Source organism: Halichoerus grypus, chromosome 8 (genome assembly GCF_964656455.1).
Source record: "Halichoerus grypus chromosome 8, mHalGry1.hap1.1, whole genome shotgun sequence".
In the NCBI taxonomy this organism is placed as follows: domain Eukaryota; kingdom Metazoa; phylum Chordata; class Mammalia; order Carnivora; family Phocidae; genus Halichoerus; species Halichoerus grypus.
The window spans coordinates 123,838,984-123,855,213 of NC_135719.1; the positions used below are offsets into that span (position 1 = coordinate 123,838,984).

The 16,230-nt window shown below is 43.1% G+C and overlaps 1 protein-coding gene across 2 annotated transcripts in view; it reads right to left on the reverse strand.

The window, feature by feature from the left end:
* The window catches only part of ZFYVE1 (zinc finger FYVE-type containing 1), a 57,177-nt gene extending 41,193 nt beyond the window's left edge, over window positions 1-15,984 (reverse strand). The window contains exons 1-2 of one of the 2 annotated variants that reach the window (XM_036097772.2): window positions 15,746-15,984; window positions 13,472-14,405 (exon numbers count right to left, since the gene is read on the reverse strand). In XM_036097772.2, the coding sequence (XP_035953665.1) occupies window positions 13,472-13,984 (513 nt within the window). In that variant the 5' untranslated portion in view covers window positions 13,985-14,405; window positions 15,746-15,984. Of the gene's footprint in view, window positions 1-13,471; window positions 14,456-15,745 lie in introns of both variants that reach the window. The other variant, XM_078053873.1, reaches the window with a different exon arrangement.
* Window positions 15,985-16,230: the final 246 nt, after the last annotated feature.

The following is a 16,230-nucleotide window of genomic DNA, read 5'->3' on the forward strand; positions in this document are numbered from 1 at the left end:
GTATCCAAAATCTATAAAGAACTTATCAAACTCAACACCCAAAGAACAAGTAATCCAATCAAGAAATGGGCAGAAGACATGAACTGACATTTCTCCAAAGACATACAAATAGCCAAAAGACACATGAAAAAATGCTCAACATCACTCAGCATCAGGAAAATACAAATCAAAACCACAATGAGATACCACTTCACACCAGTCAGAATGGCTAAAATTAACAAGTCAGGAAACAACAGATGTTGGCGAGAATGAGGAGAAAGACGAACCCTCTTACACTATCAGTGGGAATGCAAACTGGTGCAGCCACTCTGGAAAACAGTATGGAGGTTCCTCAAGAAGTTAAAAATAGAGCTACCCTATGACCCAGCAATTACACTACTAGGCATTTACCCCAAAGATACAATTTGTGATTTGAAGGGGCACCTGCACCCCAATGTTTATATCAATGTCCACAATAGCCAAATTATGGAAAGAACCCAGATGTCCATTGACAGATGAATGGATAAATAAGTGGTATATATATGGGGCGCCCAGGTGGTTCAGTCGTTAAGCGTCTGCCTTTGGCTCAGTTCATGATCCCAGGGTTCTGGGATCGAGCCGCGCATCTGGCTCCCTGCTCAGTGGGAAGCCTGCTTCTCCCTCTCCCACCCCCCTGCTTGTGTTCCCTCTCTCGCTGTGTCTCTCTCTGTCAAATAAATAAATAAAATCTTAAAAAAAAAAAAGTGGTATATATATACAATGGAATACTACCATCAAAAAAATGAAATCTTGCCATTTGCGACGACGTGGATAGAACTAGAGGGTATTATGCTAAGTAAAATAAGTCAATCAGAGAAAGACAATTATCATATGATTTCACTCATATGTGGAATTTAAGAAACAAAACAGGATCAGCAGCTCTTTCTGCCCACAGGTCCTGTCCTGCACTTTAATAAAATCACCTTTTTGCACCAAAAAAAAAAAAAAAAAAACCAGGATCATAGGGGAAGAGTGGAAAAAATAAAAGACAATATCAGAGAGGAAGACAAACCATAAGAAACTCTTAATCATAGGAAACAAAGTGAGGGTTGCTGGAGGGGAAGGAATAAGTGGGTGATGGACATTAAGGAGGGCATGTGATGTAATGAGCACTGGGTATTATGTAAGACTGATGGGGGCGCCTGGGTGGTTCAGTCAGTGAAGCATCTGCCTTCAGCTCAGGTCACGATCTCTGAATCCTGGGATCGAGCCCCGCATCCACTGAGCTCTCTGCTCAGTGAGGAGTCTGCTTCTCCCTCTCCCTCTGCGCTCGCTCTCTCTCAAATAAATAAAATCTTAAAAAAAAAAAAAAAAAAAAAGACTGATGAATCACTGACCTCTACTTCTGAAACTAATAATACATTATGTTAATTGAATTTAAATTTTAAAAAAAAAAGCACTCAAAGTTCTTAATAAATTTAGCAATGTCACAAGATACAGTCAAAATACAAGTAACTGTTATGTTTTTACACTAGAAGCAATGTGTTAGAAAACAAAATACAAGAAATGTAAAAACATTAAAAAATTAAAAAAATAAAAACAAAGTCAGTAACAGTAACCCCTCCAGCAGTACCCCCCTCCTCTGAATTTCTATAACATCCTCTCTATACCACTCTGACATCATCCATCTTATTTCCATGTATTTGTCTTCTGTTACCGCTGGACTGTCCTCTCCCTGAGGGCAAGCTCAGTATCTGAGGGCCACTTTCTACTGTCCTCAGTTGTCAGCACATAGGACGCACTGATTAAATGTTTACTGAATTAATGATTAAGCTGATTTATCCTCATGAGTGCATCTCATTCATTCAACAAATATCGAGTACCTACTATACGCCAAACACTGTTCTAGATGCTGATGAACAGAAGAGGCAAAAATCACTGCCCAACGAAAATGATGTGGTTTTTTTTTTAATTTTCTAAAGGTGACTGTGGTGATAGTTGTACATATCCATGAATATACTAAAAGCCAATTAATTGTATACTTTAAATGGGTGAATTGTATAGTATGTGAATCATATCTCAATAAAACTGTTTTGTTTTGGTTTTTTTAAGTAGGTTCCAAGTCCAGCATGGAGCCCAATGCAGGGTTTGAACTCACGACCTAGAGATCAAGAGTCAGATGCCTAACCGACTGAGCCACCCAGGTGTCCCTCAATAAAACTGTTTTCAAAAAAAAGTAAATGCAACATTAAAAAGAAATGAGGTACTAGTGGCCTTTATTTTTGTAAAATTAAGATAAAATTCTATACTTTTCCATAGTTCTGTATTTTCAGTATTTTAACATGCAGAGTCTCGTTTTTATAACAGGAAAATAATAAAAGTTACATAAAAAAAGACCAAAAAAGTCACCTCCCTGGAACAGACTGCTTAATAGACACAGGGTTTTCACTCGGGATGATGAAAATGTTTGAGAACTAGACAGAGTGGTGGCTGCCCAAAACTGTGAATGTACTAAACACCATCGACTCATTCACTTTACCATGGGGTTCATTTCGTGTGATGCAAATTACACCTCAATAAAAAAATAAATAACTGCCCTCATGGAGCCTATATTCTAATGGGGAAGAAGAAAAACCATATTCAAACAATTAAAATATATAGCACACACACCAAAAAACAAGTCAACAGATGAACAAATTGTGGTAGATCCATACAATGGAATACTACTCAGCAATAAAAAGAAGTGACCTGGGACATGCAACATGAATGATCCCCTGCTCTAAAACATTACAGTGATTGAAAGCAGCCAGACCCAAAACAGTACTGCATGATTCTATTTATATGAAACTCTAGGAAAACCAAATCTATAGTGATAGAAAACAGATCAGTGACTGCTGAGGAACCTTTCTGGGGGATGGAAATGTTCTGTATCTTGATTGTGGTGGTTTTTATACATGTGGATATACATTTATCAAAACGCACAGAACCATACACTTAAAATGCATATATTATATCACACAGAAACTATATCACAACAAAGCTGATTTTTAAAAGTACATATGAGGGGCACCCAGGTGGCTCAGTCAGCTAGGCATCTGGCTCAAGGTTTCAGCTCGGGTCATGATCTCAGGGTCATGAGATCGAGTCCCACATCGGGCTCCATGTTCAGCAGGGAGTCTGCTTGAGATTCTCTCTCTCCCCCTCTCCCTATGCCCCTCCTCCCGCTCCCGTGCACGCTGGCACTCTCTCTCTCTCTAAAATAAATAAATCTTAAAAATAGATAGATAGATAAATAGATAGATAAAAGTACATGTTATGTCAAATGGTGGTAAGTAGTGTGAAAAAATCAGGAGAGAAGACTAGAAATACAAGGCCAGGGCAGGGGCTGCTCTTTTAAATATGGTGCCCAAGGAAGGCTGCACTATGAAGCTAAAAACTTTTTACGTCAATCCTTTTAAAAACAATGTAATGGGGATGCCTGGGTGGCTCAGTCGGTTAAGCATCTGCCTTCGGCTCAGGTCATGATCCCAGGGTCCTGGGATCGAGTCCCACACCGGGCTCCTTGCTGAGCAAGGAGCCTGCTTCTCCCTCTGCCTGCCTCTGTCTCTCTCTCTCTGATAAATAAATAAAATCTTAAAAAATAAAAAAATAAAAAATAAAATAAAAATAAAAACAATGTAGCGAATGCAATTTTCTGTGGTAATGAAAATGGAAGAGAAATATCATAAACAACCCAAAACAGAACATAAACCTAAAATCATTTCTATTTAGTTCTAGAAAGAAACTTTTCTCCCCTGGCACTGGCAGATTTAACTTCTTAATTCATGAACGGGGTAGGGGGAAGTAGAGGGAGGAAGAAGGAAAGGACAGTGGGAGAGAATGATGTGGGAAGGGAAGAAGGAAGGAAAGGCAAGGGAGGAAAAGGGGAAAGAGAAGGAAGAACAAGGAAAGGGAGGGCAGGGAGAGAGGGAGGAGACAGGGTAGGAAAGAAAGAAGACAGAGAAGACAGAAAAAGACAGGCAAGCGGGCTGTCCATCTGTCCATCTGTCCATCAGTCACAGTCTAGATCTAATTAACAAAACTGACTTGAGAGAAAGATGAGGGGAAAAAGCAACAATGCCTATGCGGTCACCTATGACCTATGACCTCAAACTAAACCATGGTCACCAAGCAGGACCAGAGAGGGTGTACAAAAAGAATTATGGGATCCTCAAACAGCCTCTACTCACAGACAAGTACAAAAGAGAGTTAAGCTTTCCTGAGAGTGAAGCCTCTGCCATCTCCTCCCCCGACCCCCCAGGCTCACTTACCTCTGAATTTTCATTTTAAAACATTTACCATAGAGATTACTCAAACTAATAAGGCACATAATTGACGTTCAATAAATGTTTATGACTGCTGCTGAGTGATACAGATAAACTGAATTGAGCACTTTGAAAGAAAAGGTTATGAGAGATTATGGAAAACAAGTTTAGCCATTTGGATGACACTCACCAGGCAGAAAGGATTGGGCTAGAAAGCAGAGGAATTTCTAGAATACTCTAGGACTGCTGAATTGCTCAGGATCATGCTGTCTCTTAACTTGAATTTAGGATGTCTGTGACTACGTGCAGGAACCAGGCTGTCAGTTCTTTTCAAGCATTCTAACATCTAGAGTCAAATTCCCTGGGAAAGACAGCAATAATTCAGTCTCAAATAGAAGGAAATTGGGAAGCAGAAAAAAAATTCCAGAAGCTACCAGAAAGTAGAATCATCCTCCAGTGAGGTCAAGCCAGAGGTCAGGTGCTTTATATGGCTGGTATACCTACATCTCTGCCCAAGAACTCCAGTCACCACCAAACTGACCACACGAACCAGTCAAAGAGTCTCTTAACTGCTGGCCAAAAGCCACTGGAAAAATGGGAAAATGAACAAAACAGCCTCCCAGGAAACATCCATGCTCTCCTGCCTCCAAAAGTCCCTCTGTATCCCTTCCCATATGTCCTTCCAATTCTTCTTGCCTGGAACTTTCTATATCCTTGTGGGGTTTTTTTGTTTTTGTTTTTTGTAAAGATTTTATTTATTTATCTGAGAGAGAGAGAGAGCACGAGTGAGGGGAGGGGCAGAGCGAGAGGGAGAGAGACAAGCAGACTCCCTAAGCGGGGAGTCCGATGGGGGGCTCGATCCCAGAACCCTGAGATCATAACCTGAGCCAAAGTCAGGAGCTCAATCGACTGAACCACCCAGGTGGCCCCCTATGTCCTTGTTTTCTTTCCCTTCTTCACCAATACATTTAGCAGTTCTAACCTCAGAAATAGTCTCATGGGAGCTCCTCCCAAAGCGCCGCCCCCCCAGAAAGTTTAACCAGCTGTCAGAAGCGCTTCCGTGCTACGCAATCTCCAGGATAAACTCAAGGATGCTACACGCAGGAGATGCCTCCACAGGAAAAACATATAAGGTCAACTTAATAAGAAATCTGCCTATTCTATTAACCCTGGCTCAAAAAGCCAAATATTTGCCCAATTCCAGAAAAATCAATCACTTCAAGGAAGTAACAGAACAGAAAGAAAGAGAATCACACAAACAGGAGGTAACCTGAAAGAGTTAAAGACAGGTTCCCTGAAAAGCTGACTCACAGTGGTTTTGATGGCCTATATGGGTCAAATTTTAAAAAGCCCTGTACTAAAAAAAATAGCCTCCCAAGTTAAATGCCAGGACCCTGTTAGAACTGAATGAGCCCAAGGTTGAGAAAGCTCAGAAGATGCTGAGCAGAAACCGGAAGCACATAATAGGGGCCCTTTCCTCCTTCTGTTTGCCTGAGTCATCCTCAACCCTGCATTTCCCATTAATTCCATCCAATGCCTTCCCCCGACTATTACCAAGCAAAAGGGGCTTTTCCTTAGGTTTCTAGAAGCAAAAAACAGTGATAGGGGAGGGAGCCTCTGCTACTCAGCCAATTATTGCTTATGATTTTGACAGCCCCTAAGCAGATCTATGGTTTTTTTGTTATATTTTCTTATACGGCACCCAAGAATTAATACTGCAGCACATATATCCACATACTGACCAGAACTTGCCAAAGGCTAACCAGCCACAGCACCAAAACTAGTCCTTACACTGTAATGGTTTGGCCATGTTCAGAGCAAAAATGGGGAAGTTCCACGATTTACATTGATTCCCCTGGCTTGTGACCTGTTGGCCAGAATTAAGTCCTCAAGGGTTTCCGCCAGCCTGTCTGTAAGACCAAGCCCCAACAAGGTACCCTAGACCAGGAAGCAGATGACAAGGCCAGAGGGGTCACTAGCAGATTAAGTCCAAGAAAGAAGGGGCACAAAAATGGGGCAGACCAGCAGAGCCAGTTTGTGGTCAAGGGTTCCCATACAGTATGAAAACATGCTCTGCTGGTTTCCATTCCAGAATCTCACAAGAATAATGTCTCCTTTAACCAATTAAAAAAAAAAAAAAGCCAAGTCCCAGTATTTTGAGCCACACTATTCTGGGACTGTAAACAAGTGAAGCAGCCAAGCAACGTGATGGGTCTTCTTAAAGGAACGGTCTCAGTGAGAGAAAGTCCACCACTGTGCTGAAGAAGGAATGAAGAAGGCTCACTTTGGCCTCCCATTTCCGAGTGGCCCAAGACTGTAGATCTCTGAGTCAAGGAAGGCCTGCCCCAGTGGACACTTGCTTAGCGTCTCATTGACTGTTCCTGGGTCACTGGGCTTCCTTATCACCTTGCACGTTCAGCGTGAGGGGACTTCCCTTGAGGAGTCTTTGGCATGAGAAGCTCCTAGGCTCTCCTAATGTCCTAGTCAGGGGTCAGTGACCCTGAAAGGGAAACAGGTGAAATTTCTCGTCAGTTTGCTGCTCTACTTTCTCAGAAAGAAGACAGCCAAAGGAAGTTTGTAGAAAAGGGACAAAGAAGAGAATGGGGTGGTTATGAAAAAAAGAAAAACTTATATGGGGTTTAAAGATATGCATACGAACAAAAAAAAGACAATTGTTCACTTTTTTTCTCTGACCAGTAAACATTCAGATAAGACAGGATGTCTGAATCCCTCACAAGACACAACAAATAGGAAAATACTATCCTCTTCCTCCACTAAGAAATCCAATTGTCAGAACTTTATTCTTCTAACCTTTGAGTTATTTGCTAAGGGTGTTGTCTCTAAATTCAAGAGCTTATGGATGACTTATCAGTGTGGATTGTTTACTCACTATGGACTCTAAATAATGGACCTGCAAGTCCTCTGGTTTTCCTAGCACAGTTCCACTGAGGCCTACAAAAATCAATGAATACAACACAGAAGAAAGTAACCATTTCACCGGAGAGGTTGCCAAGTATGCCAAAAGAGAATACTGATTTCAGCTACATTACTTGTGGGGAGCAAACAGAACCAAGAGAGGGAGGAAAAACTGGTGCATAGCTTAAACTTTTTGTCCCTGGTATGTTTGCCATGTCACCAGAATACAGATCTCCTATTAGACCAAACCTTCATCCGTTAAATCAATTTCTCAATCACAGCACAACTGACATTTTGTACCAGATCATTCTTTTTGTGGGGGGCTGCCCTATGTGTTGTAACATATTTACCAACACCCTGGCCTCTACCCATTAGCCAGTAGCACATCCCCCAGTTGTGACAACCAAAGATGTCTCTCAACATTGCCAAATGCCCTCTGGGAGAGCAAAATCACTCCTGGTTGAGAACCACTGTGTTAGATAATACCAAATGAGATTGATTTAACTCTTTATTGTACGAATCAGGTTCTTAAAGACTTTTAGTTTTATCAAACCAAGAAGATATAGGGTATTAAGCCGGTGAGATCTGCACAAACGAAATGCCAAGGAGTCAAGTCACCACTGAAAGTTCTCTCATTCCTCACCCTCCACTCTGCAACAGCATTCCTGTTTTACACCCAAATTTTGTCCCAAATTCATCAGTCTTTCCTTTTTTTTTTTTAAATACTTACCAGTTTATTAAAGGATATGATAAAGGATACAAATCAACAGCCAGATGCAGAGATGTGTAGGGAGAGGTATGGGGAAAGGGTGAGGAGCTTCCATGCCCTCTCCAGGCACACCTCTCCCCACAATGGCCATGTGTTCACCAACCCCGAAGCTCTCATCAGTGTCCTTCCATCTCCCCAATGTCAACGGTAACACCAAATCGAAGCCACCTCTCACCTTATCTTCTACAATGGCCTCCTAAGTGGTCTCCCTGCTTTTCTTCTTGCCCCACCCCCGCCAGTCACCTCAATCTAGTCTTTACACTGAAGCCATTTCTTGAAAACTTCTGTCAGATCATGTGACTTACTACCATAAAGCAGTCTGGTGCTTCCCACTACACTTAAAAGCCAAGCTTTTTTCTATGGCTTGCAAGGCCCCACATGATCTGGAACCCATTTACCTCTGTGCTTCTGCCCTTACCACTCTCTGCCAGCTCTCTCCAACCATACTGGCATTCTTCCTATACCCCGAACATCCCATCCACCTTCTACTTGTTCCCATTGCCCTCTGCCTGGAGGTCTATATCCCCAGGTGGTAGTATCCATCAGGTCTTTGCTTAAAAGTCATTTCTACAATAAAACCTTCCCTGATCATCCTGCACAAGTAGCTTCCAAGTCATTCTTGCTTTATACTACACCTGACCCCTTTTTATGCGTTTTACACATGTGAACTCCGCTTTCCCTGCTTGAATGGTAAGTCTATGATGCCACGAACCAAGTCTTATTAGCCATGTATCCCTGGAACCTAGAAAGTGCCTGGCACACAGTATATGCTCAATACTTGTGATCAATTAATGAATGCTTTTGGCTAATAGACCAAATGTGTCCATTTAAGAGCCACAAATGAATTCTTGCTTCTGAGACCAAAAGCCAGTCTCTCCTCAAATTTAGCACTATAGTACACACTCAAATAATAAGGTAATGATAAAATTCACACTTCTAAAAGGAACTTTTTTGTTTCTAAAAGGAACTTTCAGGTTTCCCAAAAGAAACTGAATAACACTTAAACCATAAGCAACAAATCTTAGGAGACACTAGGCCAAAGAATTTGAGAAAACCACACATATGTTACAGCCTACGAGCTTCTAAAATAATTCCTATGGACAAAACTGAAAATAGTCAAAACCCACAAATGCCTAGAAACATAAAAAGAAAAATGAAGATGGGGCCTAACCCACAGAATCTTTACTATTGTGAGTAAACAGTTCTTCAAAAACCCTGTCTTGCATTTTATAGAGCTGTGCTTTCTTTGCTCCTCACAGCAAGCAGCCCTGAGGAATTGATGAGCTGATGGTACTGGCCATAAAAAGCTTAATCAGAAAGCTTAACAGACTTGGTCAGAGGCAACTGGAGTGTCATAGTTACAGCAAGGATTTTAAAGCCCGATACTTCTGTTCAAATCTTCTGCCACTTACTGTAACTTGATCCTGGCAAGTTACTTCATCTCTGTGCTTCAATGTCCTCACCTATAAAACACAATGCTATAAATGAAATGTTTGTGTTCCCCCAAAATTCATGTTGAAATCTAACCCCTAATGTGACCGTATTAGGAGGTGGGGTTTTTGGGAGGTGATCAGGTCATGAAGGGAGGTCTTCATTAATAAGATTAGTGCCCTTATAAAAAAAGATTCTGGAACTCCCTTCCACCATCTGAGGACAGAGGGAGAAGAGAAGATGGCTGTCTATGAATTAGGAAGTCAGTCATCACCAGACACCGAATCTGCTAGCACCTTGATCTTGGACTTCCCAGCCTCCAGAACTGCAAGATATAAGCTTCTGTTGTTTATATGCTACTAAACGGTATATAATTTAATGGCATATGGTATTCTATCATACACAGCAGCCCAAACTGACTCCAACTTACTTCATGAGGTGTGGTAGGCTGAAACTGCACCCCCTACTCACCACGACCTAATCCCCAAGAGCTGTGAATAGCTCATTTTATGTAGCAAAAGGAACTTTACAGATGTGACTGCATTAAACACCTTGAGAGGAGGACACAGTGCTAGATTATCCAAGTGGGTCCAACCTAATCAAAGTGTCCTTGTAAAAGGGAGGCAAGAGGGCCAAGAAGGACATATGACAACAGAAGCGGAGACACAGAAAGAGGGATTGGAGGATGTTACATTGCTGTCTTTGAAGCTAGACAATGGGGCCACAAGCCAAAGAATGTAGGTGGCCTCCTGAAGCTAGAAAAGGAAAGAAACACTCCCCTGGAGTCCCACAAGAAACGCAGCCATACAGACCCATTTCCAGACTTCTGACCTCCAAACTGTAAGAAAATAAATTTGTGTTGTTTTAAGTCATTAAATGTTGGGAATTTGCTACCACAGCAATAAGAAACTAATACACAGTTATCATCAGGATTAAATGAGCTCATACAAGTCCTAAGAACAGTTCCTAACAGTTCCTAACAACCATAGTAAGAGCTTTTTAAATTTTAGCTATTGTGAGTCAAGATGAGAACCCAGGGGACTCACCAAAGTACTTCAGAGGCTAAGAAAATGAGGTTCAGAAATTTGGTAGTATCTATAAATTTAAAATACACATATTAGGGGTGCCTGGGAGGCTCAGTCGGTTAAGCATCTGCCTAGGGCTCAGGTCATGATCTCCAGGTCCTGGGATCAAGCCCCACATGATCGGGCTCCCTGCTCAGTAGAGAGTCTGCTTCTCCCTCTCCTTCTGCGCCCCCCCCCCCCCCGCTCATGCACATGCATGCTCTCTCTCTATAATAAATAAATAAAATCTTTAAAAAAATAAAATATATAAAATAAAATGCACATATCATTTGACAAAGAGATTCCACTTCTAAATAGATTCACAGGATAGTCAATATATCCTTGTTTTTAACTACTCAAGTATCCACTAACAGGCTCAAATTACAGAAAACCCATTCAACAAAATAGCAGACAGCCTTTAAATAATGAGGTAGACCTCAATGTACTGATAAGATGTACTGATATAGCAATAAGATGTATCCCTTTAGTGAAAAAAAGCTCAGGGACAGAACAGTAAGCATATTAGATTTCATTTTTGTTTAAAAATAAAAAGGATAGGGTGCCTGGGTGGCTCAGTTGTTAAGCGTCTGCCTTCGGCTCAGGTCATGATCCCAGGGTCCTGGGATCGAGTCCCACGTCAGGCTTCCTGCTCAGCGGGAAGCCTGCTTCTCCCTCTCCCACTCCCCCTGCTTGTGTTCCCTCTCTCGCTCTCTCTCTCTCTCTCTCTGTCAAATAAATAAATAAAATCTTTAAAAAATAATAAATAAATAAATAAAAATAAAAAGGATACATACATATGTTAATAAATACATGTCAAAAAACTCTAAAAGGGCATATAGTTCGTTGCTCGTGATGATTGTTCTAAAGGAGGAGACTAAGGGGATGGAGTAGGAGGGAAACTCTTGCGATCATATGCCTTTTTATGTTATTTTAGGTTTTAACTAGGTATGTCCATGATACCCATTTTTTAAAAACTGAAGTTGAAATGTGACATCACCGACCTATCAACAGGTATTTATGCGCTGACAATGTACCTACCTACCATTGTACATGACACAGGGCCTAAGACCCGGTCCTGCTCTCCAGGAGTTCACATGCTGGCTGAATTTATAATCTAGATTCAGATTAGACAATCATCTAATTGTTTTGGACATTCACATTAGAAAACAGAACCAGACATTCTCTCAAAGTATTTTTCCACTGTGACTCTGAGAGAACAAATCACCACCTAAAAAGAATAAATTCTATGTCTAATCCATTAGTCCCAACCAGTGCTGCTTAAGCTTAAGAAATTGTTACTTCGTGGGAAGTGGTCAGTGTTTAAGAAAGAAAGCAAAGCAGGAGGAATCTTTACAAACAACCCAATTACATACATTATTATACACTGCAAGAAAAAAGATGAACAAATATCATCTCTGGGTAGTTGGATTTGTCTTCTTCACTACACTTCCATATATTTTCCTAATTCTCTACACTAAGGAACATGTATCAATGGCACAAAAAGAAAAAAATACACATCCTCCTCCCCTCAAAAAATACTTTTTGGTGCCAACACAACATCCATGAGGATTACTGGTTCATTCCAAATCTTCCTCTTGCTTTACAAAAGTGACAGCAATCCAAAATATGACTTTCCATAGGCTGAATTGGTGGCAAAACCAACAAGAATCATCCAAGTCCAAGTGTTCCATTTATAAAATATTTAGTCCACAGTCACCCAATTAGAGCATAACCATAATGAAGACATTACTGCTAACAAGGGAGGCAGACTGGGATCTGGGTCACTCTTCCATAACTCCATTAGTCTCTCTCAGCCAATAAAGAAGTCTGTGTTAGCAAAGTATTTAGCTGACAATGGAATCATGATGTAATGCATTTCTATAACCTTACCAAGGAGGAAAAAGACAGAGCTGAAAAATTCTTAGTGGGCAACTGGAGAGTGTCAAACAGCAACTTACAAAGGTTCTCCCCCAACCTGGAGACTTGAGGAGTCATCACTGCTGAAAAGTACCCAGTCAATTTACCACAAATACCCCATGACACTGAGAAACAAGGAGCTGGTACCGGACACTATGCGCCAGGCCCTTTGATAAGGGCCCTTCCATTTCCATTCCTTACTCTCTCTCAGAATCTTCTCAATTACTACTGGGAAGTACAAGTGAGACTGAGGCACAAAGCTCGAATCACTCTCCACGGTTACGCGGCGAGTGGAGAAGCAAGCACGGCACTCAAGCAGTCTTCACTCAAAAGCATGGACATTACACTACTTTCCCTGGAAAGTATAAACGTTATACCACCCCTTCCGTAGTCACCCCCAACTGTCACACGCCACGATCTCCCCAGCTTGCTCCCATCACACCCTACCCTTGCCCCAACTCAGAATCCAATCAAATATTCTCCAGTCCTTCTGTAATGGCAGGTGCCCTCACTGGCTTTTCCTATCAGCTTGTACAGGAAAAGAAGAGGCCATCTGGCAGCATACTCTCCTTATCAAAAGCCACTTTTTAAAGACCACCCCCCTCTCTAAATTGAGCTAGCAGGTTTATGACTTGCTGCCTGGCACTCCTAGAGGACCCACGGTGTCTCCTACCCTGCACACACAGCCCCTCATCTGTCCCATTTATCAACTTGCCAAGCGCGCTCACTCAGAAAGCTGATCTAAGTCGGATCTCCCTCACAATAACCCCCGTAACACGATAACAACAACAGCTACCATGTTCTGAGCACTTGTTGTGCAAAAGGCTTTACACACATGGGGCCATTTCATCCCCTCAACCACCCGAAGAAGTAGGCACTGTCTCCAATTTATAGATGATAAAACCAAGGCTCAGGGAGATAAAGTAATTCAGCCCGAGGTCACACAACCAGTTAAGGGACGAACTCTGACTCCACCCAACTTAAGCTTTCAGGGGTCTCGCCCTTTAACGATCAAAAGGTGAGCTCTTCTTGGACTTTTCCTTTTGAGAGCTACCTTCCAGCAACAGATCTGCTGCACGACCACAGGACTCGCACTTCACCCACAGGCTCACCTGAATTTCTTCATTTTCATCTACTAGGAGGAAACTCACGACCTTCTCAGTCATCTTCTTCCTCCTGGTCTCCTCATCCAGCTCTTCTTCCTCCAGTAGCCCCTGGACCTTAGTGACATGGTACACAGTAACAGGGTGTCTCCTTTTGTTACCCCCGGAATGAGTCCTCTTCTGGCACTCCAAGCACAAGTTGATTTTACAGGTCTGGCACCTCACGGCTGCCCTCTGCCTAATACCCGGCGAATGCCCATTGGTGCCCTTGCAGGGGTCGCAGTAAGGGACGTGGCCAGGTTTGAGCCTTATCCGCTCGTGGTTTCTCAGCCGCTCCTGCCGATGGAGCTCCTCCTCGCAGCGGAGACACTGCAGACTGCAGCACTCATCACACTCAAAGACCGCTTCGTCAGTCCCGCTGCAGGCGTAACTTTCCTGGCACATCAGCCCCAGATTCAGGCCCTTCTCTGCTGGGGACGTCTGAGCACTCATACTCAGATTGGCAAGGAAATCACCCACCATAGACCGGTCCCTGGGCTTTCCCCAGGAGTGAAGACAAAGGCTTTGGAGTCTGAGGACTGCAGAGAACTTTCACTGGATTCTGAACACCTTAAAAAAAAACAAAAACAAAAACAAACCTTCGGTGTCCTATCAGAATTCTTCACACTCACAAATGTTGGAATTTTTAATTTTCTGCCTCCAAGATTCCTGTGTCAGCAGCAACGTTGATTTGGTTTGATGGTTTTATCCTCCATAAAGTGCAAGCAAAGTTGTGGTCAAAGTTAACTTGAAAGGGTCTCTTATGGCTATCTGAGAGAGATCCGATAGGTTCACTGAGGTGGGCTCATCAGTTGGGCCTCAGCCACAAGGGTTTGGTAGTGAAAGAGAGTGGTCAGAAGCTCTGCAATATAATCCAACCTCAAGTCAATATTTCAGGGGATACCTACAATAGAGGAAGGAAAAGGATTTCACTAATTTAAAAACAGAAGTCACCTAAAAAAAAAAAAAAAAAAGATTGTGGTTAAATAAGAGGCCAGAACTCCTGAGAGAAATCTCATTCTTGCTATAAAACTTACACAGGCTACTTCTGATCCTAGAATTTTCTTCTCAAAACCATGGGCAAGGCTCCTCCCTTTGAAAACAGCCACTATCTCTAGGCCCAAGGCATTTCAGAGACTTTGTCTCTTCATTTCACAGACTGAAATTCTCTGTTCATCCAGTTATTATAATAATTCAGAATCAAAATCATTAAGCAAACAGTCCTTGGAGGGACAACCCTCTGCACTCCCCTAACCTGCAGCACACACTTATGAGGTGAATAAAGAGACCTGTAAAAATCTAAAGAAATGATAATAATGTAGACTTTAGCTCCATCAAAGCCTTTGGCAGATCTAGTTAGGTTGTTTCAACTCTAGACAAATGTCTATGAAGGACCTTAAGCCTGGAAACAAAAGTCACCATGTCATGTTTAAAAACAATAAAAAACAATTACTGTACTTCCTTTTGTCCCTTCTCTAATTGCAAAAAAAGGGAGCAACAGGAGACAGAATTCCTCCTCTAAGGCCCACTGCAAAGCCAGGCCTGCAGTGAGTTATAACAAATAATTTTTCTCTCTGTCACTCAAAAACTAACTTAAAAATAACTTCAAAAAGAAAAAAGGGAAAAAAAGATAACTGGGGCAGGAAAGAGGCTTTTTCACTTCTACAATTACATTCTTAACCCCTCTTAGCCTTGACCTCCATTCTAATACCCCAACGAAATGTAAAGTCCTCCCTCTAGTAATCAATCTATCAATCTTATTTTTAGACAAACAAGGAAGGCAAGGGAGTGACTAGAAGACCTTATTTACACCCTAACCTCAGCCATGCCCAAGCAGCTCCCACAACGGAAACAAAAATCGAAATTTGCCACAATTTAGAAAAATATAAAATCAACCTTCAAAAGAACACCTCACCGCCCGACCGGCCAAGCAAACAATCTGCCCACTCGGGCCCCCACCTCGACACCTCTCTCCAGCCGGGGGTTCCTCACCCTTCCTTTCTCCCGGGCAACACCACCACAACCCGAGGGGCACGAGCAGAGTCTAAACAAAGAAGGTCCCCCAAAATCCGCCCCCACGCTAGCAGAGGCTAGAGCCGAATCCATTGTTTATACCACCCCACCCCCACCCCAGCCGCACCCGCCCCCCCCCCCCCCGGGGGCAGCCGGAGCTCCAGGACTATAGCTCGCCCGGCGCTGGGCCGTGCCCTTCCCTCCCCGCCCGCGGCGGCCCGGGGATCCCACCACGGAGCAGCTCGGCCGCGGTGAGGCGGCGTCGGGGGACCGCAGGGCGCCTGCGGGGGCGGGGGCTGTTCCTCAGGGCACCGGTGGATCCATCCTCATCTCCATCTCGCCCCCCCTCTTCCTTCTCTGCCTCCCGGGCTTCCTCCTCTCCTGTTGTCAGTTGGGATCAGCTGATCGGAGTGAACTTCTCCCAGCTCAGACTACCAGGAAGGCGTGAGCAGTGCAGTCCAGGGAGAGAGGAGAGGGAGGGGGTGGAGTCCTACGCCGGCGAGGGCGGAGAAGGGCGCGCACGGCTTCCTGGGAAATGTAGTTCCCAGGACGTGCGTCCTTCCCCACATCCCGGAAATCAAGGCTCTAAATGACTACAACTCCCAGGACGAAAAAGCCTGCTCTTGTGAGGAGGCGGTGAAGACTGGCCGTCGAGCGTTTCGGGACTTGGAGTTTTTGCATTGACTGCGGTGTTCGAAGATTTCAGCGCGTTGTTT